This window comes from Leptonychotes weddellii, chromosome 1, assembly GCF_054177405.1.
Source record: "Leptonychotes weddellii isolate Sample4059 chromosome 1, ASM5417740v2, whole genome shotgun sequence".
Classification (NCBI taxonomy): Eukaryota; Metazoa; Chordata; class Mammalia; order Carnivora; family Phocidae; genus Leptonychotes; species Leptonychotes weddellii.
The window spans coordinates 15,391,590-15,417,116 of record NC_138369.1 but is presented as its reverse complement, the minus strand read 5'-3'; the positions used below and the strand labels follow the sequence as shown (position 1 = coordinate 15,417,116).

The window sequence follows — 25,527 nt, the reverse complement described above, 5'->3', positions numbered from 1 at the left end:
GGGAGAAGCAGACTCCCTGCCAAGGAGGGAGCCCGGTGTGGGACTCAATCCCAGGACTCCGGGATCATTATCTGAGTTGAAGGCAGACACTTAACCGACAGAGCCACCCAGGTGCCCTTGGGCCTGACTTTTTTTGCTTAACATAGTACATTTGAGATTTAGTGGTGGTGGTGTGCATACTAGTTGTTCACTCTTTAAAAAAAATTTTTTTTTGGTATTCATAATATTTACCATTTTACTCATTTTAAGTATATAAGTCAGTGACATTAAGTATATTCATAATGTTGTATAATCAACACCACTATTTCCAGAATTTTTTTCATCATCCTAAACAGAAACTTTGTACCTGTTAAACAATAACTTTATTTCCCTTCACCCCCAGTCCCTGGCGACCTCTATTTTACTTTCTGTCTCTATGAATTCGCCTATTCTAAGTACCTCGTGTAAATGGAATCATAATACAATGTTCCTTCATATCTGTTTTCTTTTTTCACTTAGCATGATATTTTCAATGTTCACACTAAAGCATTTATCAGTTTCAGTCATCTTTAAGGCTGAGTAATTCCATTGTATGTATATACCACTATTTGTTTACCCATTCATATGTTGATAGATGCTTGGATTTGCTCTTTTTTTTTTTTATTGCTAAGCAGTATTCCATTGTATGGATACACCACAATTAGTTTATCTGTTCATCTCATGGACATTTGGATTATTTCCTATTTCTGGCTATTAAGAACAGTCCTTGATTGGGCCTATGCATTCATTTCTCTTGGGTAAATACTTAGGAGTACAATGGCTGGATCACATTGTAGGCATGAATTTAGTTTTTAAAGAAATGCCAAGCTTCTTCAAAATGGTTGGAAATTATCAATGGAGCACTCCACAGCCTTGCCAGTCTTTAATTTTAGCCTCTTCCTTGGGGTTGTGGGAGTTCTGATTAGAATGTCCCTGATGAATAATCGTATTAAGCATCTTTTCATGGGTTTATTCGCTATTTATATTCTTTTGTGAATTATCTGTTCAAATCCTTTGTCCATAAAAAAAAAGGGGGGGTGTTCATACCTATTTTCGGAATTAATGTCTGCCGGGCACTATGCTCATTAGTGCTCTGGCTTTATATGCTTTAACTAACCACCGCCCCGCACGGCGGAAGTAACGGAGCAAGCTCGGCTGGCGGAGAAGGGTCTGGATCGCTCCAATACCGGAGGGCTCGGACGTTTCTGGGCAAGGCCCAGAGCTCTTGAAGGCTCGCGCCATGATTGGCTGAAGGAGCACTTCCTCAGGCACTTCCGACTCCCGGCCAGCCCAGAGCATCAGTAATTGGCTGAGCTGGCCCAGCGCGAGTCTTTCCGGGAGTTGTAGTTCTTGGGGCTTTGCCGGGGACGCCGGGAAGGACCAGTGGTCAGAGGCCAGGAGCGGCAGTTGGGCTTGGTTGAGGCTGCTGACACTATGTCCCGCGTGTCGGTGCCCTGCCATGTGAAAGGCACGGTGGCTTTGCAGGTGGGCGACGTGCGAACCTCCCAAGGCCGGCCTGGTGTGCTGGTCATCGATGTCACTTTCCCCAGCGTCGCGCCCTTCGAGGTGAGCAAGCCCCGTGGGCGCGACCGGGGCTCCTGGGCGGGGCTGACCTGGGAACTCGGGCGTGTCCCAGGCATTTAATCTTTTACCGAAAGCCTCTGCAGCGTCCTCGCCCTTGCAAATCAGTTAATCATTTATTTATTACTTCAGTAAACACATATTTACTAGAATGCGGATTTCTGTCCTGTTCTCTTCAACGACTCTCCCCGATGTCCAGGACAGGGCAGGCGTAGAAGTGCCAAGATAGTAGGGTGATGCTGGAAATACAATTGTGAACCAAACAGAGGTGAAAGGTCATTTTGTTCCTGGCCACTGGGCTGGGGATCATTAGACAATGAGTTACCCCCAAACCTGCCTCCTGTCCATTCCCTACAGTCCCTGCTGGAGGTCAGGTTCAGCACATTGCTCGTCAGGATCATCCCAGTGGCGCCAGTTTCCAATCTCCAGTTGCCCGTCCACATCTGCGGGCAGAGTGACTGACACTACAAGACCTCAGCACAGAGAACAAAGTCCACTTTCTGATGGCTTGGCATTCGGAGCCACTCTGTGTCTGTGCCCTGCCTGCCTTTTGACCCCATGCACTTTGTCCCATAGTGTGTGGTCCTCTTCCAAGCTGTTCCTTACCATAAGCTGGGAAACTTCATTAAAGGGCCCAACCCTGTAAATACTGATTCATTATGTCTGGGTGGAGCCTGTACATTTATATTAAAAACAAAAAAACAAAAACCAAACCTTCTTTGGGTGATTCTGATGAGTGTCCAGTGATGAGAATTGCTGTAGCCAGGCTGAATCACTGCTGTTTCATCCTTTGGTGCCCCTTTGCTTATGATAATTTTTTTTTTTTAAGATTTTTATTTATTTATTTGACAGAGACACAGCGAGAGAGGGAACACAAGCAGGAGGAGTGGGAGAGGGAGAAGCAGGCTTCCCAAGGAGCAGGGAGCCCAATGCAGGGCTCCATCCCAGGACCCTGGGATCATGACCTGTCCTGAAGGCAGACGCTAATGACTGAGCCACCCAGGCGCCCCTGCTTATGATACTTTTACACTCTCTCTGTCCCAGTCCACTTGGTGAACTCCTCCTTCTTGAGGCCTCATCTGTACATTTTCTGCCTTCTCCAGAGTTAAGGTTCTGGCAGCATCTTAGACTTGTGAAAAAGATCTGCGGTCATGGTTTATTTGCATGACCTGCTCATTTGGACTGTGAGCTCCTCTAGGAAAGTGAAATTGTCTTTGGGCCCTAGTGGATGCTTGTTGAAATTGCTAGATTGGTAGATGAGTACATTCCTAAGGGGAGGAGGAGATGGTACATGGTACATTTGAGCCTCTCAGGCCCTGGGCCTGGGTCTGATTTGTCATGGTGGGTTGTGTGTGCTCTAGTTACAGGAGATCGTGTTTAAGAATTACTACACAGCCTTTCTGAGCATCCGTGTTCGGCAGCACAGCTCAACGCACACCCCGGGGAAGTGGGTGACTTGCCTGCGGGACTACTGCCTCATGCCCGACCCGCACAGTGAGGAGGGAGCCCAGGAGTATGTATCGTTGTTCAAGCACCAGGTCAGCTGGGACTCAGCATGGCTAGGGAAGTCCAGATGAGGGCTCTCAGGGGGCCTGGGGATTGGACCAGGATACCTGGAGGGAAGAGGGGAGGTAAGGCTGGCCTGGGATTGTACCTCGGAAGGATTACTGTTCTTTCCTTCCTAAAGGCCTGGGGAGGCAGTGTCTTGGCTCACTGCTGATTGGGAGGCTCTTGGGCAGTGAGCTAGGGCCTCGCTGGGTCCTTGTGTGTGTGTGTGTGTGTATCTATGTCAGATGCTGTGTGACATGGCCAGAGTACTGGAGCTGCGCCTGATTCTGCGACAGCCATCACCACTGTGGGTGTCTTTCACAGTGGAGGAACTGCAGATTTACCAGCAGGGACCAAAGGTAAGTGGCCAGCTCAGGGCTGTTGGTTGGCCCTTTCTCTCGGAGGCTCTTAGCTATGGCTAGGAGAGCTGGGTGTGGGGCTGGGAGTGGACGGTAAGACTCAGAAGGAAATTAGCCAGGAGGGAATGTTGGAAGCTAAGGATGAGAGGTGAGGTCATGTCTTCATATCCTCTGACCTTTGAGGCCACCTGCCTCTCTCATAGCTTGAGTCTTCAAGTGCTGGGAGATGCTTCTGTTCCTTGTGTTCCTGGGGCCTCCTGCATAGCAGAAGAGCTTAGGTAGTCTCTAAGCTCTTAGGTAGTCTGACTGCCCCTTGGACCTCTTGGACCCCTGAAGCTCAGCTTTGAAGCTCAGGTGCCCTTCTCTCTTCTCTGAGGACCTTGAAATCTGGTCCTAGGGCTTTTCCATTCTGCCTCCTTCAGGGCCGTATGCCTTTGCTTTGCAGAGTCCCTCCATGACCTTCCCCAAGTGGCTCTCCCACCCAGTGCCTTGTGAGCAGCCTGCTCCCCTCATTGAGGTAAGCCCTCATCGTGGGTCAGAACCATGTGTGAAAAGCTCTTGTGTCCAGCACAGGCCCAGGCGGGCCTCTTTCTACAAGAATTTGGGGCTGGACCCACTCACTTTGTGCCATCTTCCTCTTGGGGGGTCCATGGGATTTGAGGCATATCTGAATGGGGCTGGGCTGCCTCCTGCACATGGGGCCCCAACCTCATGTTTTGCAAGTCACCTGGGAATGTTACTGGTCTCAGTTGGAGGGCCCCATAGCCCAACTTGGTCTCTCTGGAGCTTTAAGGGCACTGCTGGGGAGATACCCATGGCCACTGACCCCTCCTTCTGGAGCAGGGTCTCCCAGACCCCAGCAGGGTATCCTCCGAGGTGCAGCAGATGTGGGCGCTGACAGAGATGATCCGGGCCAGTCACACCTCCACAAGGATCGGCCGCTTTGATGTGAGTGATTGCTTCCCTCTGCTTTGCTCCCATTGCCCTGAGCAGGTCAGATCTCATGGTCTTTTGTGTTGCAGGTGGATGGCTGTTACGACCTGAACTTGCTCTCCTACACCTGAACTGTGGCTGTTAGCCAAGATGTTGGCCTTCCGTGCCCACCCAGACCCGGTTTGGGCCACCAGAGGCTGGAGTGCTTTCCCTGTGCATTCCGAGTGTTGCCTGCATGTTCACTGGGTCTGGGCCACGTTCACAGATTCAAGATTCCTGGGGGCTCACTGTGTTGCTTCAGCATGAGCTCTTGGCAGGGGTGTACTCTGTCCTCATCCGACTGCAACCCGAAACTCCTTTTCCTACCCTAAAAACATTTCAGTTCTACATACTAAGAATCCCCTTGTGCCCTCTGCTCCTTCTGCCAACATGCACATTCCAGACTCCTGCCTGCTCCTTCACCCTGAGTGCAGTGGGTTGGGGTGACCTACTAAACCTGCTCTAGCTGTTGCTGGAAGGCTGCTTGCTGTAGTCTTCGCACTCAGGTAGTTTGGAAGCTTGAGGGAAAAACAGGAGCCCGTTTCTTCCTTCTGCGCCCCCTAGTGGTCTTCTTTCCCTTTGTGTTACGCCCCTAAGAAGAAATTTCCTGTCTTAACTACCTGCTGCCTGCCTAGGGAGCAAAGCTGGGGATTTGGGCAGCCTGAACCCCTTGGTCCCTGAGCTTGCTCCTGGATGCGTGTTCAAATGGGTCTGCCCATCCAGCCTGGGCAGGTGCCTCTGGCAAGGCCAGGGTGCGAGAATGAGTTCCGGGACCTTTGTGCCCAACGCACGTTCTTGTCCATTTTCCCAGCTGCCCCCTTCCAAGAGTCATGCTCAGTGTGATGAAAGATCAGCCCTGGTAGGGTGAGGGTCCAGGTGAGCGCTCTCAGAGAGGCTGAGGTCTGCTACAACCCCAGGCCTGCTGCTAAGGCAGGCTGCTCTTACGAGAAAGTCTTCCTTTTCTGTTTTTTCCTGGCTTTGCCCCCCGGGGCTGTGATGCAGCAGTACTGTAACTTGTGCTAGACCTGGAAAATTGGACATCTGTGGGGCTCAAAAGCTTTCTGGAGGAAGGTCAGCCCCCTTTTGGTGGCCACCCTGTGCTCTTACCAGAGTCCTTGCAGGTGTTGCCCGCATGGTCATTTACTTCGCCCCATTCAGCTTCTGTTAAGAGGGTAATGACCACAATCCTGTACTCAGGGAGTAGCAGCCCTCAGAGAGAGTGTGAGAGAGAGAATGTGTGTGTGTAAGAGAGTGGGGGGAGGTCCCTGGGGCGGTGGTGGGGACTGTGCTTCATTCATACCCAGCACAGGGCCTAGTGTGCAGCAAGATCAATAAATACTTGTGGAAAGCAAGACTACTGGCTGCATGTGTCCTCCCAGCGCGAAAGCCGGAGACCCTCACTAGAGGCCAGATTACTGATGTGCTCCGCCTGCCAGGCCGGCTCCACCCTCCTGCGTCCTCTCCACCCCCTCCCCTCCTCCCATGTGACCTTACACTCCTGATGTCCTGAATGCGCAATTCAGGCCTTTTGGCCCTTTATAGAACTTTGGCCTTCTGGAGGCAGGGCAGTCAGCAAGGGGAGGTCTAGCCCCCAGCTCTGTCGCGGAGCAGCTTGACTGGTTTGGACCGCCTAATCGGCCCTGGAAGATCAACTGGAAGTGCCTGGGGCTGTTTCCCTGCAGATTGGAGTTACTGCACACTGCCCGAAAGCCCCGCCTGCCCTTGGGGCTGCCTGCCTTTGGGGCTGCCCGCCCCTTCTGATCCCCTTTGTGGGAGAGAGACCTGTCCAAGCAGAGCCGGGACTACATCTCCCAGCGTGCCTGGCAGAGTGGCGGCCTCCGTGCGCCGGCTGCACTGGTTGCGGGCAACAATGCAGCGGGCAGTGAGCGTGGTGGCCCATCTGGGCTTGCAGCTGAAGGCGCTCCCGTCGGCCCTGGGCCGTCCGTTCAGTTGTGCACAGGTGGGATCGAGGGTGCCGGGGCATGGTGCCAATTTTGGAGGTGGGGGAGGGAGGAGGGTGGAGGCCGGGACACTGGTGACCCTGAACCCAGCCACCCGCAGGACGTGCTCCGCAGGACACCACTCTATGACTTCCACCTGGCGCATGGCGGGAAGATGGTGGCGTTTGCAGGCTGGAGTCTGCCTGTGCAGTACCGGGACAGCCACGTGGACTCACACCTGCACACACGCCGGCACTGCTCGCTCTTTGACGTGTCCCACATGCTGCAGGTGAGCCAGGGGAGCACGCCAGCTGCCCGATCAGGGCTTCCTCCCCGTCTACAGTGGTGCAACCCTTGGCTTTGTGGGGAGCTGGATTCCAAGGGCCACCACCCTCGCAGAAGAGGTAGGTCCCCGGTGTCATAGACTGTGGCCCCCAGGAAATGAACTCAGAGGGTCTCTTGGTTGTCTCCTCTTTAATCTCTTCAGCCTGCTCCCACTCAGTGGTGTGCCTCTGTATCCTGGGTTCCCCAGGGCTGGCGCCCATTCCCATCAACTCTCCTGGGTGTTGGTTTGGAAAAGGGGGTATTTCAGGATGGTGCCCGGCCCTTTCAAGTTTCCTAACCTCCCCCACTGCACCCTCTCCTGTGGTGGCAGAGGTGGGGAAATCAGAAGGTGGGGCTCTGCCACCTGCAGAATCAAAGGACTGCTCAGGCATTTTGGCTGAGTCGGACTGGGTTGTGAACAGCAGGGAGGGTGCCTCCTTGCCCAGTGGCCTGAGGTTTTTGATTTCTTTCCCAGACCAAGATACTTGGTTGTGATCGGGTGAAGCTGATGGAGAGTCTAGTGGTTGGAGATATTGCAGAGCTAAGGCCAAACCAGGTGGGTCCCTCTTCTCTCATATTTCTGCTCAGTGGGTGTTCTTAGTCTTGAGCCAGCAAATGGGAGGGGTGGGGGCGCAGCCAAGGCTCAGACACAGCATCTCAGGGCTTGCAGTCTTGGGGGATGGGGTCCCTGAGTCCTGTCCAGACGTCCAGTTATCTGCAGGGAGGGGGCTTATTCCATCCTTAACCACATCAGGCTGGAAAGCCAGAAACCCAGGTTTACGTCCTGTTTTGTGACCTTACGTGCTGTCAGACCCCTTGCAATGCAAAGGTAGTCCCTAATCCAGCAGCCTCATCATCACCAAGAGCTTGTTAAGAATACACTCTCAGGCCCTGCTCCAGACCTGCTGAATCAGAACCTGCGTTTTAACAAGATCCCCAGGTGATTCATGCGATCTCGCAAACTCAGGCTGTGTCCATCCAGTGGGGAGGCTGTGAGGCTAGCCTCACGGTATTTTGGAGTATTGCTGTGGCACTCATAGGATCACCAGGATGGACTTTGAAGTCTCTGTCTTGGGGTTTGGGGCATGGACTGAGTTGTCTCAGGTCTGAGTGGGATGAAGTAAGTCCTAGATGTCCTGGATTAAGTGTGAAGTGGGGCTCTCAGTACTGAGTGGGGAGAAGTGCAGAGGCCCCACCAGGTCAGGGAGGTCTCCCAAGATGGGGAATGGGAAAAAACTTCTCTCAGTGCATGAGGATCAAAAACCCCGGGCTGGGCAGGGGCATGGGCTTGCCTAGCCTTGCTCCTTGCTCCTCCTCCCCTCCCAGCCTTTTGCCTGAGGGTTCATGAATTGTGGTGGCTGAGTGGGCCAGGGGTGTGTCTGACTCATACTTGACCTGGGCCTCCTGGACCTGGAGGCAAAGATGTTCCACTTTGGCACTAGGGGACACTGTCGCTGTTTACCAATGAGGCTGGAGGCATCTTAGATGACTTGATTGTGACCAGCACCTCTGAGGGGTACCTGTATGTGGTGTCCAACGCTGGCTGCTGGGACAAGGACTTGGCTCTCATGCAGGTACGGCCCCTCTGTGTTCTAGGTACCCTGTCTTCTTTTCTCACAGAGCAGCATCCTTGTTGTCCAGGACAGACCTGGCAGGGACAAGGGGCTCAGACAATGGCTCTTTGAGTGAGTGAACAGCAGGCCAGAGTGGGCCCTCCATGGAGAATGCCAGGTTTCAGTGATGGGGGGAGTAGGGAAGGTGAGACTGGCCCCGGTTCCCAAGCAAGCATCCTCTGGTGAAGGTGGAGGCTGGAGCCCGATGTGAACACTGGCAGACCTGGGCTTGGGTCATTCCTACCACTTAGTTGTATGACCTTGTAAGATGGAACCCAGCTTACTCTGCCTTAGCTCTTCAGCTCTCAGCCCGCAGTAGGTGCTCAGTAATCCCAGAAGCTGATGTGGTGTTTCTGTCTTTCTTTTCAGGACAAGGTCAGGGAGCTTCAGAACATGGGCAGTGACGTGAGCCTGGAGGTGGTAGATAATGCCTTGCTAGCCCTGCAAGGTGAGCAGGCCAGGCTAGGGTTGGAGCTGACCTTTGCCTTGCTGGCTTTTTTTGACTGCTCAGCACAGGGGCCATTCCAGGAGGGAGGTGTGGATGGTGTTGTATTTGTGTGCCATAATTCTAAGTTTGCAATTAGGCCCTCCCTCCACCTGCTATAAGGCTTAGGGCCTGTGGGCAAGAGCATCTCTCCGACCTGCAGAGTAGGACTTTGCTCAGGGCTTATTCTGGCCCCTGAGTAGGTCCAGCTTTGAGGGGAAACTGGGACCTGGACACTGGGTCACTGGCTTCCTGGGCCTAGGCCCCACTGCGGCACAGGTTTTGCAGGCCGGCGTGGCAGATGACCTGAGGAAATTGCCCTTCATGACCAGTGCTGTGATGGAGGTGTTTGGTGTGTCCGGCTGCCGTGTGACCCGCTGTGGCTACACAGGGGAGGACGGTGTGGAGGTATGTCAAGATGTCAAGAAGTGGGTGTAGGGTAGTGTAGGGCACAGGACTCTGGAGCCAGTTGCCCCCTGCTCTCTGGTGCCGCATGCAGATCTCGGTGCCGGCGGCGGCGGCAGCCCGCCTGGCAACAGCTCTGCTGGAAAACCCAGAGGTGAAGCTGGCGGGGCTGGCGGCCCGGGACAGCCTGCGCCTGGAGGCAGGCCTCTGCCTGTATGGGAGTGACATCGATGAACACACCACACCTGTAGAAGGCAGCCTCAGCTGGACATTGGGTGAGTTGGGCTAGCACTCAGGGACAGAATCCCAAAGGCTGGAGTGGCCAGCCCATGACTGCTCCCAAGGCTGTGTACCCTGGAGCAAGTGACTCAGCCTCCCTAAGCCTCCTTTCCCTGAAGGTGCGATTGTGGCTTTGCCCATTAGACGCTGAGGATCTTCAGCAGGCTGAGGTGGGCAGCACAGCCTCTAAGACCTGGGGACAGGATGGGGGTGGCTGACTGCATTGCAGGGGAGAAATGGGGCTTGGGGGAACCTGAGCAAAGGGCCCTCACTGCTGGATGGATGTTACTTGGGGTCCTTGTAACTAGAATCTCCTGTGGCCAGGGGTCTTATGGACTGTGGCTTAATCCTGGTGTGTCATGCTTCAGGGAAGCGCCGCCGAGCCGCCATGGATTTCCCTGGAGCCTCAGTCATTGTTGCCCAGCTGAAGGGCAAGGTGCAGCGGAGACGTGTGGGGTTAATGTGCGAGGGGGCGCCGATGCGGGTGCACAGCCCCATCCTGAATACAGAGGGCACTGTGATTGGTAGGTGGACCAGAAAAGTTGGAGAGCCCTTGTCCCTTCCCCAGGAAGGTGGGCATTGGACTGGCAAGGTGATGCTGACATACGGCCTCTGCTCACACAGGTGCTGTGACCAGTGGCTGCCCCTCTCCCTGCCTGAAGAAGAATGTGGCCATGGGTTATGTGCCCTATGAGTACAGTCGGCCAGGTACCCCGCTGCTGGTAGAGGTGCGGCGGAAGCAGCAAATGGCTGTGGTCAGCAAGATGCCTTTTGTGACCACAAATTACTATACCCTCAAGTGAAAGTGGCTTGGGACAGGGCCCCTCCCATCCAGGAGCCTGGACCTGGAGGGCATTCTACAAGGGTTAGTCAAGAAGCTGAGGCTGAATACACTGGGGGTAGGTGGCTAGGGTGGAGGTTGGTTCTGGTTATCTGGTTGAGGGCGGCCCATAACACCTGTTCCCACCCCCCTCCTGTGCCTCTCTAACTTTAAGAGCAAGGGACCAGCTCATGCAATGTCAGCCTATGGTCCCACGGACCTGTTCTCGTCTGCCTGCTGGAGGGCTGTGGGAAGCTTTAGTTCGGCATCTGTCCCTTCCACTCTGCCACGTGCTGGCTGTGGCGCAGAGGCTCACATTTAGGGAGGGGATAAGGCCCACCCAGCCTACCTCACCATGGTTTCTCACACTGCAAGGGGCTTATTACCTTGGGTAGTGCCAGCCACCTCCTTCAGTTTACTTTCCATGAATGCAGACTGGGGCCTCTCCCTGGGTAGGAATGATTCCTGACTCACCGAGGGCTGGCCCTGTAGGGCTGCTGTGCCTGTGTAAACTCGGGGACAGCTGAGGAGGCACAGACTCACTCTTCCACATTCCCAAGTTAGCCCAGCCTGCTGCCCAGTAGCAAACCATGCCAGGCTCACCACCTGTCCTGAGCCCCAGGGCTGTTGTAGGACAGGCTGGGCCTTCTCCTGGACTTGACTTACCCTGGCTGCCCTTTGCCCCTGGTGCCCATTACTGGACTCCACTGACCTCTAAAAAAACATTAAACGAGCTTCCTTTTCTTCTTGCTTGCCAGTGTCTAGCTTCATTGTCCTTTGTCCGCATGGTTCTTGGGGTGCCAGCCCAACGTCTGCTTGCCTGGCCTCTGAGGCAGGCTCAGAGTGGGTTCTCCCCGAGAGGGGCAGGTCTATAAAAACGAATGATAGTGCCCCTCCTTGTCAGGCACTCACCACTGCTCCTCCAGGGAGCTGGTGTCACCTCTCCACCTCTGCAAGTCGTTGCATTCTGGGCGCTGAGGGGCAATGTTCCCTCTCCAGTCTCCCCTGTGCATGCACACCCTTGTCCTGTCTCAATAATCACACAGCTGATGCACTTCCATGTTTAATAAGCTACATCCTCAGTTGAACCTGGGGTGAAACGTGAGACCCTGGTTCTGTGGGGTGGTGTCAATGGGCAGGGCCGGGGCTACAAAACTGTCATCCTACCAGCCAGAAGGTAGCTCTGGAGGAGGTCCACGTACATCAGTTCAGTGTGGTCCTACTTCCAGTGCACCTCTGCTGCCAAGGTGGCCAGCCAAAGGCTGCTGGATGGAAATGTGACCTCTAATAGAGGAAGCAGGTGGCGGGACACTGAGGTAGCTGGTGGCGCAGCAGAAGCAGGTAGGAGTATGGCCTTCGGAGGCAGTTCTAGTGGTACGCTGCTTTCAGAAAGTGCATGTGCTGCTTACAAAGGCTGACCTTTGTAAGCTGCCCCGGCCCACAGTGTAGGTGGCAGGCCCGGGGCTCTTCCTGGCTGACGGTTCTTGGGGGCTGAGATGGTGCCAGTGGGGAGACCGTGGCCTCTTAGGATGAGGCTCCTGTAGCTCCGGGTCAAGATGGGAAGTGATGAAGCTGCAGGGCGTGGTGGGATAGGGCAACTCCTCACTAACTGCTTAGTGTCTCCCTGTGAGGGGGCAGGGTACAACCCCATGGGCACTTAAAAACGGTGGGGGTGGAAGGCCACCCCCCGGGGCTCAGCCTCTTTCAGGCACCCAGCTTCCCAACAAGAAGGACAGAGGAGTATGAATGAGTTGATATCCAGGAAAAGACTATTTCCATAGCCTGACTCACACCTGGAAAGCTCTGGATGGGCCAGGGAGGTGAGTGTGTGGTGCCTCTAAGTCCAGTTTGGTGCCAGCTCCCCCTGCCTTACACTTGAATGGGCCAGCTAAGTAACTACACAGTATAAGGCCATGTCCAGTCCAGAATTCCCTGGCTCCCTGCCAACAAAGCAAAAACAAATTCAAGAAACCTAGAGCTTAGGGGAAAACAGGCTTCCCTTACAAATCCCAGAGCTGGTCAACCTCAAGTTTCCTCTCAGGACAAATTTCTATGGGGTCACATCCCAGGGGGATGGGAAGAGGGACAGGAAAAAGCCAAGGCAGAAAATGGACTGTTGGCCTCTCCAACCCAGAGGCTTCTGAGCTTACCCCTAAGAGAGGAGGGAGGAGCATGCCTTCTCCTTAAGGCACCCAGATCAGGGTAGAGGCAAACTTTACTGGCCCAATGCCTGGAGCTGCTGGAGGCAAGGCCAAGCGCAGTGGAGGCCCAGGCCTGCAAGCACTGGGGTACTCCCTGCCCCCAACCTTGACCTCCCTGTCGTTGTCTCTGGGGTCTGGGCAGCAGCAGAACCCAGTGTGGGAACCAGCAGACCCGGTGATGTCCCTGGAGATCCCTCTGCTGCCTTCCCTTATTCTCTGTGGGTTTTGAGAGGTTCGTTTGCTGTTGTTTCCCTAAAAGTGATGGAGAGAAGAGAGGGGTTATTCCCAGGCAGCCTAACAGTCCCTGATTGGCTCTCTAGCCCTTTAGGGGCTGAGGTGGGCTCAGTAAGGCCACACTACAACCTAGACCTCTCTACTGAGTTCCCACGGCCCACACTGGGTCCCCCACCTGTCTCTTGCCAACACGTTCTTCCTCCTGGTTCCTCGCCTTATCACGGTGTTCCTGTCTTTCCCCAGTTGCCCAGGACCTGGGCAGCGGCAAGCCTCCTAACTGGCCTCTTGCCTTCTCTGTTGGACCCCTTTATCTTCTTGCCATGAAGCAGGCAGTCACAAAGACAAGTTAGATCAGGCCGTAGCCTTGCTGAGTCCTTCAATAGTTTCCTGAGATTTAGGATAGGGTTTCATGGTCCCTCCATGCCTTCATGTTTGAGCTGCAGTGTCACAGCCTTGTCTAGTCTTCCAATATGACACCCTTGTTCTTGCCCTGGCTCTCGTGCTATCCATTCTCGGCCTGGTACACTTAACCACTCCCTAGCCTTTGCCCTCAGCTTAGCTGTCTGTTTTGGGAGAAAACTCTGACCGCCCTCACCCCCTGCTCTGCTGCCCCTTCCCTTTTATTTTTATTTATTTATTTTTTGCTGCCCTCCCTTTTAAATCTCTGGCTCCCCCTGTAAACAGGGCCTGGGTTATCCTTGTTCTCTGGACCTAGTTTGGCCCTGTCATATGATAGGAGCTCAGAGATTAGTTGAACGAATGCTCTGATTAGTGATTTGGTTTTACAGATGAGGAGGCTGACCCTGATGAGGCCAGTCAGTGCAATAAGGACAGAAGCTCCTACCTTCCTAATTGAGGGGCTTGCAGTAGAGTGGAACCCAACAGACTTGCCATTTCATCTCTGAAATCACCACCTCACAGGTTGCTGAACAGCCTATTGATGGGCTGTTCAGAAATTGGTGTCACTCGAAGCCTGAGCTCCACTTGCAGGCCTTGGAGCTTGCTGCAAAGACCACTAAACTGGCGGACTCCTGCCCTAAGAACTTCCTGCCCCTGTCCCTGTTCCCAGCACAGGTGTGTCCTCTGCCTGCCAAGCATGGGGTTGCCATGGGCACAGATTTACTCACCATGAAGTGAAATGCGTGGAGCCATCAGGTGTGGATCCATTCTGGCCGCCCAGACCTGGGGGCAGGAACACATCCAGAGCTGCAGCAGGCTGAGGGTGGGGATCTGAGCAGGTATCAGCCCAGTGGTGTTGTCTGGTGGTCTCGTGGGGACCCTAAAGGGACTAGTAGTGTCTGATGGAGGTTCAAGGGAATAGTTAAAATGTGATGGGTGGACCGGGGTTTCTGGCATGAAATGGTATGTTGGCATGGGTCAGGGTACAGCGTTAAGTTGTGATAAGGTTCTCAGGGAACCAGTGGTAGTCTAGGGGGTTCTGGGGAGCCCAATGGTACAGTCCGGTGGGGGTGGGGAGCCTCACCTGGGCGGTGATACAGCCCTGTCACCGTGCTCCCGTAGAACCCCCACGCCAGCTGGATGCCCAGGAGACTTAACACCAACCACAGTAGCAGCAGCTTGAAGAGGGTCACGCGCATGTCCTGCGCCTCCCACTCCCGCAGGAACTCGCTGCCCAGGGTGCCCAGCGCGCCCAGCACCGTGGTGGGTAGAGCCTGCAAGAACTGCCCAGACCAAGGCTCCGCCATGACTGGCCCATGCCCCACCCCGGGGACTGTCACTGTAGTCCCCACAGCGCAGGCGTCTGGTCTTCCGGGCCCAGGCCCATTAGTACGCACGCGTAAACCAGGCAAGGTGAGCCTACTTCGCTTGCGCGAAGAGTTGGCAGTTTGGGGCGGAGTAATAAAACCGCGCACGCGCACTAGCCCCACCCTGCTTGCTTAAAGGATGAGTGAGCCGAAAAGCATAAAATAGCAACCAGGTCTTTTATAGCCCCGGAGTTCCCGTGATGCCCCACGCGGCTGCAGTGATTGGTTAAGCGCCTTGCTTTTAGGGCGTGGACGCGCTCCTGAGCAATCGTGGCTGAGCTGTGAGTGCGCGCGCGTGCGCGGGACCGCGACTGGGGCTGGCTCGAGCCCGCTGGCACACGGGGGCGCGCACGTCGCTCCCCGCCCTCCCGCCGCCGACCGCCCTCGCTCGCTCGCTCGCGCTCCCCGCCCGCCGCCCGCCGTTCTTCGTCGGTTCTCTCGTTAGTCTGCTGCCGTCTCCTCAGCCACTCGCCCGTCTCCGAGCTTGCGACTCGCGGACAGGCGTCCTCGGCGCAGAGAGGCCGGACTGCGACTCGTCGCCTGAGGTGAGCGAGAGGGTTCCCTCCTGGCGCTGCGGCGCCCCGGGCCCGCCCGCCCTCCCGGCACTCTTCCGGCCGCCCGCCCGCCCGCAGCCCCGCCGCGGCCGCGCCCCACCTGCTGCTCTCAGCCGGCTGCCCCTGGGCCCCGGCCCCTGCCCCTGCCTCTGCCTCCTGGCCCGGGCCCCGCTCCCCAAAGCGGCGGCCCCGCCCGCGCAGTCCCCGGAAGCGCGCCCCGCGGCCTCCCGCGCCCCTTCCCCCGCCCGGCCAGGCCTGGTGGAGCCCAAGCCGCCCGCTCGCGGTCCCCGGCTCTTCCTCTCTCACGGCTGTGCCGGGCAGGGCGGGGGCTTCGAGCCGGGCCCGGCGACCGCGCCGTGCAGCCGGCCCCGGCGAAGCGCGCGTGGCTGTTGAGAGTTGAAATGGGAAAGAAACTCTTTACAACTCCATTTTGGCTTTTACATTGAATATGAAACATGAATCACCGTTTTATACAGGGTGAAGTCCAGTTATGTTTTGGGTAGATTTTCTTTTTAAATGCAGTATTCTCGGAGATTGTGTAAGTTAAGTAGTGTTGAAATCTTACGGGTTAGGATTCTTGGGTATTGGAAAGGGAGTTTTCCAGTTGAAAACATTTTTTTTCATGATTTAAACTGTGTTGCATTGAAATAGAACATTAATTTGGAATTTTGCTTAGTCTAAGTTACTACCTTGATAGGAATCACCTAAACAGCTGTCCTTAGTTACCGATTGAACCCAGTTAACAAGCCGTCTTTATTAAATAGCACTGTTTGCACGCAAATCGAATTGGTCAAAACAATGTTTAGTAGTTTATGGTGTAAAATTGGCATCCTTTTTGCCTCACAGTTGGTTTCACTTGTGTTTTTTAAGGGTCCTGATTTAAAATTTTTACCAATATTCGTGACTTGTTTGCTTCTTTTTGTGTTTTTGTCTTTGAAGAAAATGTTTCTTGCAGGTGTGCGGTCAGATTATAGTCCTCCCTCCCAGATCTGAAGGGAAAAAATACTTTTAAAAAATTCTTAAAAATGTTATATGTGGTGAGAATTTTTCACTCAGTGTCAGATATCCAGATGTGTAACATGTATATACCATTGCATGATTGTCACTTTAGATATGGCTAAGTTGGTAGAGATACTGGTTGGAGCATTGGGCGCAAGTGACCTGAAAGTACAAGACTAATTCCTAATTGTGAAGGATAATTTACTTAAAGATCTCTTTTGATAAATTGTCTGGAGAGTAGTTCCATCTACTTTTGTAGAGCAGTGGTGGCTCTTGGGGACCTAACAAAATAGAAGAAAACTTGCTTTAAGTCAGAGTCTAGTGCTAGAGTTACGGTTTCTGTTCTCATAAAAATCTGTACTGGAGGGAAGAAGAGAACAGGAATCCACCAACTTTTTCATAGATCAAGAATTTTAGACCCAGAAGGAATCTTCAGGACTTATATGGTCCAACCCCATTTGCAGATGAGGAAACTGAGTCCCAGAGACTTATGTAAATTTCCTAAGGTCATTTTTCTAGTTAGGTGCAGGCCAGAACTGTTTTCTCTTTTAAGGTATTCTCCTTGTACTCTAAAACACCTTGTTTAGAGTTAGGTAAAATTCAGGACTTATTTCCAGTGTTTTCTCCTTTTATGTATTACTGATTTTATATATGTTATGAAAATTTGAAAAATTCATTTTCTAAACAAATTTCAGTTCTTTAGCTTCACAACATTCTCCTCCATGAAACTGAATGGTCCTGCAGCAGTTGATTGAAATACATAAATGAATATATAGGGTCCCTGGTTGGCTTAATTTTAGCTTTAGGTGTTTGGTGTTTTTTGTTTTTTTGGGTTTTTTTAAGATTTATTTATCCAGGGCGCCTGGGTGGCTCAGTTGGTTGAGCGACTGTCTTCGGCTCAGGTCATGATCCTGGAGTCCTTGGATTGAGTCCCGCATTGGGCTCCCTGCTCGGCAGGGAGTCTGCTTCGTCCTCTGACCCTATCCCCTCTCATGTGTTCTCTCTCTCTCTCTCTCTCAAATAAATAAATAAAATCTTTAAAAAAAAAAAAGATTTATTTATCCATTTGAGAGGAGTGAGTGAGTGTGGGAAGGGGTGGAGGGACAGGGAGAGAGAAACCTAGCAGACTCCTCCCTGAGCTCCGGGCTCACTCGGGGCTCGATCCCACGACCCTGAGATTATGATTGAGCCGAAACCAAGAGTCAGATACTTAACTGACTGCACCAGCCAGGGGCCCCTGGGTGTTTGGGTCTTCTTGAGGAAACAACTTCTTCCAAAGGGAGGCCCAGACTCCCCTGTTCCAAATCCAACATAATTAGGTCGGGCTAAGATGTTATCATGTGACTGAGGGCTCTTCTGCCTATTGATTTGAGGTGGGATGGAGAGAAACACATATCAAGTCAACAATTCCCTGTGTATATGTGTGTATGGTGGTAGTTTGTTGGAATGTTCTCCTAGTCCTGATTCTTATTAGGAGAATGAAAACAGGTATATCTTGAGGTGTTTCCTGTCCATGAAGTAGAGTTCAAGCAGTGACGGGAGGAGTTGCTACTTCGGGACTTCTTAGTTGTTCTAGAGCTGAGAGATTTATTTATGTTAACTCTGTCGGAAGAAAGACTGATATTTCAACTTTTTTTTTTTCTAAAATTTTATTTATTTGATAGAGCGAGAGAGCACAAGCAGGGGGAACGGTACAGGGAGAGGGAGAAGCACGTTCCCTGACAAGCAAGGAACCCGATGTGGGGCTCGATCCCAGGACCCTGGGATCATGACCTGAGCCGAAGGCAGATGCGTAACCAGCTGAGCCACCCAGGCGCCCCGATATTTCAGCTTCTAAGAGAACTAATTTGGGCTTGCTGAGCTTCTATAGACAGCACTTTGGGTTTAATTGCACTAGTGATAATGATAAATGGTACATAATCACTGGATTTTAATCACATATATTTGTACTTGTAAAAGGTACCTAAAAGTTATTTTCCTTCCCCTACCACTTAGTTTATCCTTTATTCCTGGCCAGTGGAACTTAGTTTGCCTGCACCTACGCTTTAATGTAACTAAATTTTAAACATGTGTTAACGTGTCTTACTATATGTGCTCTTTGGGGATATGCTCACTGTTAAGTACTTACGAGATTAATAAATTAAAATTTCCAAGACAGTTTAAAGTTAGTAATTACTGTAAAATTCCTATTTCAAGTGTTTCTATTTCAAATGACTCATTTTTAATCTGTGGTGCTGTAGTATTAAGTGAAGGCCTTGTATACTCATAATTATGGTAGTCATGTGACAGAAAATCAGATAGGCATTGACGCTGCTCATTCTGGGTGTTGGTCTGAATTTATTGGCGCTTCCTCCAGATGATCCTGGTTAACATTTTATAGGTAATAATGGTCAAAATATGAGATACATTCTGTTACATTGCAGCTAATTTGCAGTTTGTCCCAAATTGAGCTTTTTTTTTTTAATGAAGAGGGTGGATAAAGTAAATATGTTTAAGCATGTTTATAATAGTGTTTTACTATTCACGTGAAGGGAAAGAGGAGAACATAAGCAACCAAAATGTTTGGAGTGGAGTAAAGGGAGAAGTGGAAGGTAAAATGAAATTAGAGAGGTGGGTAGGGACGAAAACCTGTAGGGCCGTTAGGATATGGGAAGTTCTTTGGGTTTGTTCTGAAATGAGAAATCATTAGATTTTTAAAGATTGATTTTATTTATTTGAGAGCGAGAGCACACAAGCTGGGGGAGCAGCAGGGAGAGGGAGAAGCAGGCTCCAGCTGGGGGAGCAGCAGGGAGAGGGAGAAACAGGCTCCCCGCTGAGCAGAGAGCCCAACGAGACGCAGGGCTTGATCCCAGGACTTGATCCCAGGACCCTGGGATCATGACCTGAGCCGAAGGCAGATGTTTAACCAACTGAGCCACCGAGGCGCCCCTCATTAGATGTTTGTTAGCAGGAGAATGATATGATCTGATATTAAACAAATAACTAGAATCACTCTCCAAGAGTAGGAGTAGATCTGAGTCCATTCTGACTTCAAATAGTTAATATATATGTATATTTAATATTTACCTGTTTCTTAGCACAAGCAGGGGGAGCGGCAGCAGAGGGAGAAGCAGACTCCTCGCTGAGCAAGGGGCCTGATATGGGACTTGATCCCAGGGTGCTGGGATCATGACCTGAGCCAAAGGCAGACGCTTAACCAACTGAGCCACCCAGGCATCCCAGTAGTAAACTAATACTGATCATTTCTGACAAAACTATCAGAAAGATTTCCGAATATTATTTTCTTTGACCTAATGCCTTCACCCTGAGTTTTTGAAGCCATTGATTTTTGGACAGTTGCCTTTCAGCCTGTAATTTCTCTGTAATGCCATATTAAGAAGAATGTGTAATTAGATAAAGCAAGTTATTCAAATGTTCATAGTAGTCTAGGTAGTAGGATTAGATGTGTTCATTGTAAGATTCTTTTAACTTCGCTATGTGTTTGAAAATTTTTATAATAAAATGTTGGAAAATTAATTTACATAGGATTCATTTGCTTTTGCTTTTGTTTTTGCTTTTTGCTTTTAAAAGGACAATATTATAATATTCACAAGATAATGTTGATTGTGAGCATTTTATTAACTGAAGGAAGCTAAAACTTGTATAAATGTGATAAATTTGGTGGTATATCAATCAAAAATTAAATTCTACACTTTTTCCCTCTCTTGGATCCTAAATTACTTCACGGAACTTTGGGCAAGCCTGTTTACATCCTATGTTTTGGCTTTTTTCCTTGTAAAATCAATAGACATAATTCTTGATATTTTTATATTTTTATAGTGCCCTTCATCTGAGAAGTTCAAGGCACTTGTAGAACTTCTGCCACACAGGCCGTGGGTCTTGCAGCACATTTGTAAGGTATGTAAATAGAAACCTCTTCTTTTACTTTCCTTTTCCCTTGGAAGACAGATTATTATATATTAATGTTAAGTTCTAGGGAAATGTGAGTGCATTACTGTTAATGATTCTCTTCACCAATCTTGAATTCTTTATCTTATTCCATACCTTTTCTCTCTGGTCTTATTTTCTTCTCTCTCCATAAGGTACTCTTCTAACTTCCTTTTTTACTTCTAAGTGATCTTTCTTTTTTTCTTTTTTAGAGATGGGGGGAGGAGGGGTAAAGAGAGAGAAAACCCCAAGCAGGCTCCACGCCCAGCACAGAGCCTGACACAAGTTTTGATCCCACAATCCCAAGACGATGACCTGAGCCGAAACCAGGAGTCAGACACTCAACCAACTGAGCCACCCAGGCGCCCTAAGATATTTCTTTTTTTCTTATTTATTTATTTATTAAAAGAGTATGTATTTATTTGTCGGCGGGGGGGAGAGCACAAGCAGGGGGAGCGGCAGGCAGAGGGAGAAGTAGGCTCCCCACTGAGGACGGAGCCCAATGAGGGACTTGATCCCAGGACCCTGGGATCATGACCTGAGCTGAAGGCAGACACTTAACTGCTTAACGCCTCCCAAGGTATTTCTTTTTTAGATGAGGATATATTTCCTAAGGAGATGGACTCCCTGTGTTAAACACGTATTCTTTTACTTCTGGGCCATTCCCATCTTACTCCTTCTGTTTTTCATCTTTAAGTTTTCATTTTTTCGATAGTTTGGTTATCATACAGTTTATCTAGAGCTTGTGCTTCGGGTATATCTATTTATCAATAGCAAATGAGCCAGCTAGAGAATGAAGATCAGAGGACAAGCTTCCCTCTTACCAGAAGGGTCAGAGACCTATTGCTTTAGTTGGGAGCAATGTTAACAGCTGGTATAATAGCCCATCCAGGGGTTGTTTAGATATTTAAACTAATTACAAATAAAGGAAATAGAAGTATCCTTTTTTAATTTATTTTGTTTTTTAAGTTTTTTTTATTTGTCAGAGAGAGAGAGCAGGGGGGAGTGGCAGGCAGAGGAAGAAGCAGGTTCCCTGCTAAGCAAGGAGCCCGATGCGGGACTCGATCCCAGGACCCCAGGATCATGACCTGAGCCAAAGGCAGACCCTTAACCGACTGAGCCACCTAGGTGTCCCGGAAATAGAAATATCTTAATTGATACCATGATAAATATCTTGGTCTAGTACTTTTTGATCAGCTTTCCTTGTTCTCTTTGGGTCTGAGGGAACTCTATATGGAGAAGCGAGCTGTGAAGAGGATGAATATTTTTTGGTGAGATGGGCTACCTGGCAGTGAGGGCATAAAATGGTAGTGGTTTTGGTTGGCTTTGAATTCCTCCTTGGCATGGTAAGAAGAATGACCAAGCTGGGTTGTAGTTTTGTCATTCATTCATTGAACAAGTAGTTACTGAATAGCTACTATATGTCAGATGCTGTTCTGGGACACATCTGAAGAAAACAAAGAAGGTCCCTGCTCTCTGGGTGCCTGGCTGGCTCAGTTGGTAGAGCATGCGACTCTTGATCTTGGGGTCATGAATTCAAACCCCACTTTGGGCATAGAGCTTACTTAAGAAAATAAACTGTAAGTCTCACATTAAAAAAAAAATCCCTTCCCTCAAGAAGTTTTTCGTTTGTTTTATGATGTTTGTTTTATGATCTCTTTATTCCTAGAAATACGAACAATTGGTTTGGAACTAAAAAGTCTGTTGGTTTTGAATCTTATCTACTTTTCTCAATTATCATTGACGAGAAAGTAGAAAGCACATCAGGTGTTAATAATCACAAAAATGTTAATAGTCCTGCTTGTGTCGTTACTGTTCTAGTAGGGAAGTCTGATGATAGGTAAGGGATGGGCTTGTCTTTTTTAGGGAACAGCAAAAAAAACCTGAATGGCTGGAGCCTAAAGAGCAAGTGGGAAGAGTAAAAGAAATAAAGTCTTACAGGTAGGCAGGGGCCAGATCTTGTAGGAACTGGAAATTTAGAGTTTATTCCGGTTGTGTTGGAAAGCTATTAAAGGGTTTTTATAGTTGTTTATAATGGGAGTAATGAGATCTGATTTGTTTATATTTCTAGCTCATGTATGGAGAATAGACTATAGGGTGGCAAAAATGGAAGCAGGGAGATCTATTGGAAGCTATTTATTTATTTGAGAGAGCACACAGTTGGGGGGGCAAGAGGGAGAGGGAATCTCAAGCAGACTTTGTACTGAGCGTGGTGTCTGATGCGGCGGTCCATCTCACAATGCTGAGATCATGAACTGAGCTGAAACCAAGAATCAGATGCTTAACTGACTGTGCCACCCAGGCCACCCCTATTGGAGGCTCTTTAAATCCAGTGACAGATGATAGTGGCTTGGACAAGAATGGTAACAGTGGAAGTGGAGGGATTCACAGTATATTGTAAGGAGTGCTCATAGGCTTTGCTGATACATTGGAAGATGTGGCTTCCTGAATCTCTGATCCATGGCAAGATTAGCTCAGTGCAACTACTGGGCATAGGAAGACAACTAGCCCAGCACCCCTGGATATGTACTCTATTGTTATCCACAAGGCTTGAAATTTCTCCTTTAAGTACTTTGAGTGATGCATTAGTTTGATTGTTGGCCTCCCCTGTAAGAGGGGAGACTGTTTCAAAGTTGTTTTCTCAATTGTGTATTTCTACATTATTGTATGTAAAAACAAAAGTAAGAAAGGTTATGCTTATCAGATTCTTCATCAAAAATGCTCATGGCCCTGTAATTACAAAGTTGTGCCATAGAAGAGGTGTGTGTGTATATATATATATATATATCTTTAACCAGATTATTTCTGTGAGCCTTAGGACCTGTCTATGAAATGAAGATTATATTCATTTTATAGGAATTTTATGGAATCTTTTTTTTTTATTTTTTAAAGATTTATTTATTTGAGAGAGCGAGAAAGAGAGAGAGAGTACATGACGGGGGGAGGGTTAGAGGGAGAAGCAGGCTCCTTGCTGAGCAGGGAGCCCGATGCGATACTCGATCCAGGGACTCCAGGATCATGACCTGAGCCGAAGGCAGTTGCTTAACCAACTGAGCCACCCAGGCGCCCCTGGAATCTTTTTTTTTTTTTTAAGATTTTATTTATTTGACAGAGCGAGACACCGCGAGAGAGGGAACACAAGCAGGGGGAGTGGGAGAGGGAGAAGCAGGCTTCCCGCCGAGCAGGGAGCCCAGTGTGGGGCTCGATCCCAGGACCCTGGGATCATGACCTGAGCCGAAGGCAGCCGCTTAACCGACTGAGCCACCCAGGCACCCTGTTTTTTATGGAATTTTTTAAAAAGTGGGTTCCACACTGGGTGTGCAGAGCTTAAACTCAAGGCCCTAAGATCAAGATCTGAGCTGAGCTAAGAGTCGGACGCTTAACTGACTGAGCCACCCAGGTGACCCCATTTTATAGGAATTTTAGATGAAATAGCACAATGCTCAATGCATACTAGTTTTCTCCCTTAGTGGAAATACTTGTTCTAATTCTAATAGATTCTTTAAGGATATTTTGCTTTCAGGTTATCAGTGCATTGTATTTATATAGTGACTGTTTGCTTTCAGAGTGACAAAGATTTTATTGGTAGGACGCAAAAAGTTATGTGGATTTCTTTACCCGACTGAATTAGGAGAAACACAACATGTTTGGTGTCTGCATTTTCTTTCATTTGTTTAACTGTAGGAGTTAGTATGTTGGGATTTATGTCCTAGGATTTTGCCATCTTTTTTTTTTTTTAGATTTTATTTATTTATTTGACAGAGAGAGACACAGCCAGAGAGCCAACACAAGCAGGGGGAGTGGGAGAGGGAGAAGCAGGCTTCCCGCGGAGCAGGGAGCCTGATGTGGGGCTCAATCCCAGGACCCTGGGATCATGACCTGAGCCGAAGGCAGACGCCCAATGACTGAGCCACCCAGGCGCCCCTCTTGGACAACTTCTAACCCATGCTAACTTTCATGTATACTTGTGTGTTGAACTGTGGCTTAAGAGGGTTCAGTCATGAAGCCAGAAGCATTTATTTATCATGTACCTGCTATATGCACACTTCATGTATCTTTCAGGCTTATTCTTTAGAAGTTAACGTTTTCATTAATTACGTTTTCCAATTTTACTAACACTGCATCCTGACCATAGTCACTAAAACAATTTTTTTTTCAAGTTTTATTTATTTCGGTAATCTCTACATCCATCATGGGGCTCAAATTTATGACCCTGAGATCAGGGAGTCGCATGCTTTTCCAACTGAGCCAGCCAGGTGTACCTAAAACAAATTTCTAAAACGTATGGGAAAATGTGTTTTTTTGTTGTTGTTTTGGTTTGGTTTTTAAGATTTTATTTATTTGACAGAGCACAAGAGCACAAGCAGGGGGAGCAGGAGAGGGAGAAGCAGGCTCCCCGCTGAGCAGGGAGCCTGATGTGGGGCTCAATCTCAGGACCTAAATCATGACTTGAGCCTAAAGCCATCACTTAACCCATTGAACCACCCAGGAGCCCAGCTCCTACCTACTTTAAAACACAGAGATTTAATTCTGTTACTTTAAGAAATTGTTTTGATTTTAAGCATATGGTTGAAAATTCTACTTTTTTTTTTTTTTTTTTTAAAGATTTTTATTTATTTATTTGAGAGAGAGAGAATGAGACACAGCATGAGAGGGAGGAGGGTCAGAGGGAGAAGCAGACTCCCTGCCGAGCAGGGAGCCCGATGCGGGACTCGATCCCGGGACTCCAGGATCATGACCTGAGCCGAAGGCAGTCGCTTAACCAACTGAGCCACCCAGGCGCCCAATTCTACTTATGTTTTTATATATATTTTTACTTTTTTCTCATTGTGTCCAGGACTCTCTGGTGCAGAGCAGTTGGTCTCTGATGTCTCTCTCATGAATCCATAGAGCAAATGCTATGTCACTTTTCTGGTGTATTATTATGTAACTTTGTTGTTTGGTATTTAGGTTTTGAGAGCCTAACGAAGTACATTTAAGGTAGATATTTAATACTGTAGCTGTACATTTTTTGCCACGAGATCATTTTATTACATGATTTGGCAGTTTTGTTAGAAATAGTGCATTTAATTTTTTGTGGAAAAGTTCTGGATGAAGTCTCTCTAACTTTTCTAGTTACTTGGAAGGAAGCTCCTGTTTATCTCTTGAAGGTCTTAAGTTCAGGAAAGGAAGGCAGTAGAATATCTTGGGTAAGAACATGGGTTCTGGAGAGAGGCTGACAGTTAAGTACTAGTTCTTACACTTGTTTTTTATATACCTTAGTATATATATAGGGTTAGTATCGGAATGCTGTGAGGGTTCAGTGAGAGAGAAGCACTTAGCTCCAGTGCCAGACGTGCAGCCCTTTAAGTTTCACTATTCAAGCTACAGTTTGTAGTACCCAATAATCACACTAATTGAATGTGGAAGAAATTGTGGGTTTTTTGTTGTTGGTTTTTTTTTAAGATTTTCTTTATTTATTTGTCAGAGAGCGCACAAGCGGGGGAGCAGCAGGCAGAGGGAG

The 25,527-nt window shown here is 49.5% G+C and overlaps 4 protein-coding genes across 6 annotated transcripts in view; 3 read left to right on the top strand and 1 right to left on the bottom strand.

Annotated features, from left to right (window-relative positions):
• Positions 1–1,361: 1,361 nt before the first annotated feature.
• Positions 1,362–5,830, top strand: NICN1 (nicolin 1, tubulin polyglutamylase complex subunit). The gene is made up of 6 exons (XM_006744540.3): positions 1,362–1,584; positions 2,961–3,137; positions 3,393–3,506; positions 3,952–4,023; positions 4,350–4,454; positions 4,529–5,830. The coding sequence occupies exons 1-6, from the start codon at positions 1,453–1,455 to the stop codon at positions 4,568–4,570; spliced, it is 642 nt and encodes a 213-aa protein (XP_006744603.1). The 5' UTR covers positions 1,362–1,452; the 3' UTR covers positions 4,571–5,830.
• A 228-nt stretch (positions 5,831–6,058) lies between these two features.
• Positions 6,059–11,093, top strand: AMT (aminomethyltransferase). 2 transcript variants are annotated; one of them, XM_081817643.1, is made up of 9 exons: positions 6,059–6,438; positions 6,554–6,707; positions 7,218–7,298; positions 8,185–8,316; positions 8,725–8,803; positions 9,102–9,247; positions 9,339–9,519; positions 9,892–10,047; positions 10,148–11,093. In XM_081817643.1, the coding sequence occupies exons 2-9, from the start codon at positions 6,594–6,596 to the stop codon at positions 10,324–10,326; spliced, it is 1,068 nt and encodes a 355-aa protein (XP_081673769.1). In that variant the 5' UTR covers positions 6,059–6,438; positions 6,554–6,593; the 3' UTR covers positions 10,327–11,093. The 2 variants fall into 2 exon arrangements, with proteins under 2 accessions (XP_081673769.1, XP_006744600.2); XM_006744537.3 differs by having other exon boundaries at positions 6,540–6,707.
• A 300-nt stretch (positions 11,094–11,393) lies between these two features.
• TCTA (T cell leukemia translocation altered) lies at positions 11,394–14,706 on the bottom strand. 2 transcript variants are annotated; one of them, XM_081817689.1, is made up of 3 exons: positions 14,262–14,706; positions 13,906–14,008; positions 11,394–12,796 (listed from the first exon to the last, which is right to left on the bottom strand). In XM_081817689.1, exons 1-3 carry the CDS (start codon positions 14,482–14,484, stop codon positions 12,754–12,756), a joined length of 369 nt encoding a protein of 122 aa, XP_081673815.1. In that variant the 5' UTR covers positions 14,485–14,706; the 3' UTR covers positions 11,394–12,753. The 2 variants fall into 2 exon arrangements, with proteins under 2 accessions (XP_081673815.1, XP_006744604.1); XM_006744541.3 differs by having other exon boundaries at positions 13,906–13,960.
• A 206-nt stretch (positions 14,707–14,912) lies between these two features.
• The window catches only part of RHOA (ras homolog family member A), a 60,968-nt gene continuing 50,353 nt past the window's right edge, over positions 14,913–25,527 (top strand). The window contains exons 1-2 of the mRNA XM_081817675.1: positions 14,913–15,089; positions 19,917–19,994. The gene's annotated coding sequence lies outside the window, so the exon portion shown is untranslated. The remainder of the gene's footprint in view (positions 15,090–19,916; positions 19,995–25,527) is intronic.

Coding starts and splice junctions, on each gene's coding strand:
- TCTA (XM_081817689.1), bottom strand. CDS start 14,484: ATGGCGGAGCCTTGGTCTGGGCAGTTCTTGCAGGCTCTACCCACCACG. Junction 14,009..14,261: donor AGGGCTGTATCACCGCCCAG/GTGAGGCTCCCC, acceptor ATACCTGCTCAG/ATCCCCACCCTCAGCCTGCT. Junction 12,797..13,905: donor TCCACGCATTTCACTTCATG/GTGAGTAAATCT, acceptor CATCACTTTTAG/GGAAACAACAGCAAACGAAC.
- NICN1 (XM_006744540.3), top strand. CDS start 1,453: ATGTCCCGCGTGTCGGTGCCCTGCCATGTGAAAGGCACGGTGGCTTTG. Junction 1,585..2,960: donor CCAGCGTCGCGCCCTTCGAG/GTGAGCAAGCCC, acceptor TGTGTGCTCTAG/TTACAGGAGATCGTGTTTAA. Junction 4,455..4,528: donor CAAGGATCGGCCGCTTTGAT/GTGAGTGATTGC, acceptor TTTGTGTTGCAG/GTGGATGGCTGTTACGACCT.
- AMT (XM_006744537.3), top strand. CDS start 6,349: ATGCAGCGGGCAGTGAGCGTGGTGGCCCATCTGGGCTTGCAGCTGAAG. Junction 9,248..9,338: donor CAGGGGAGGACGGTGTGGAG/GTATGTCAAGAT, acceptor TGCCGCATGCAG/ATCTCGGTGCCGGCGGCGGC. Junction 10,048..10,147: donor TACAGAGGGCACTGTGATTG/GTAGGTGGACCA, acceptor CTGCTCACACAG/GTGCTGTGACCAGTGGCTGC.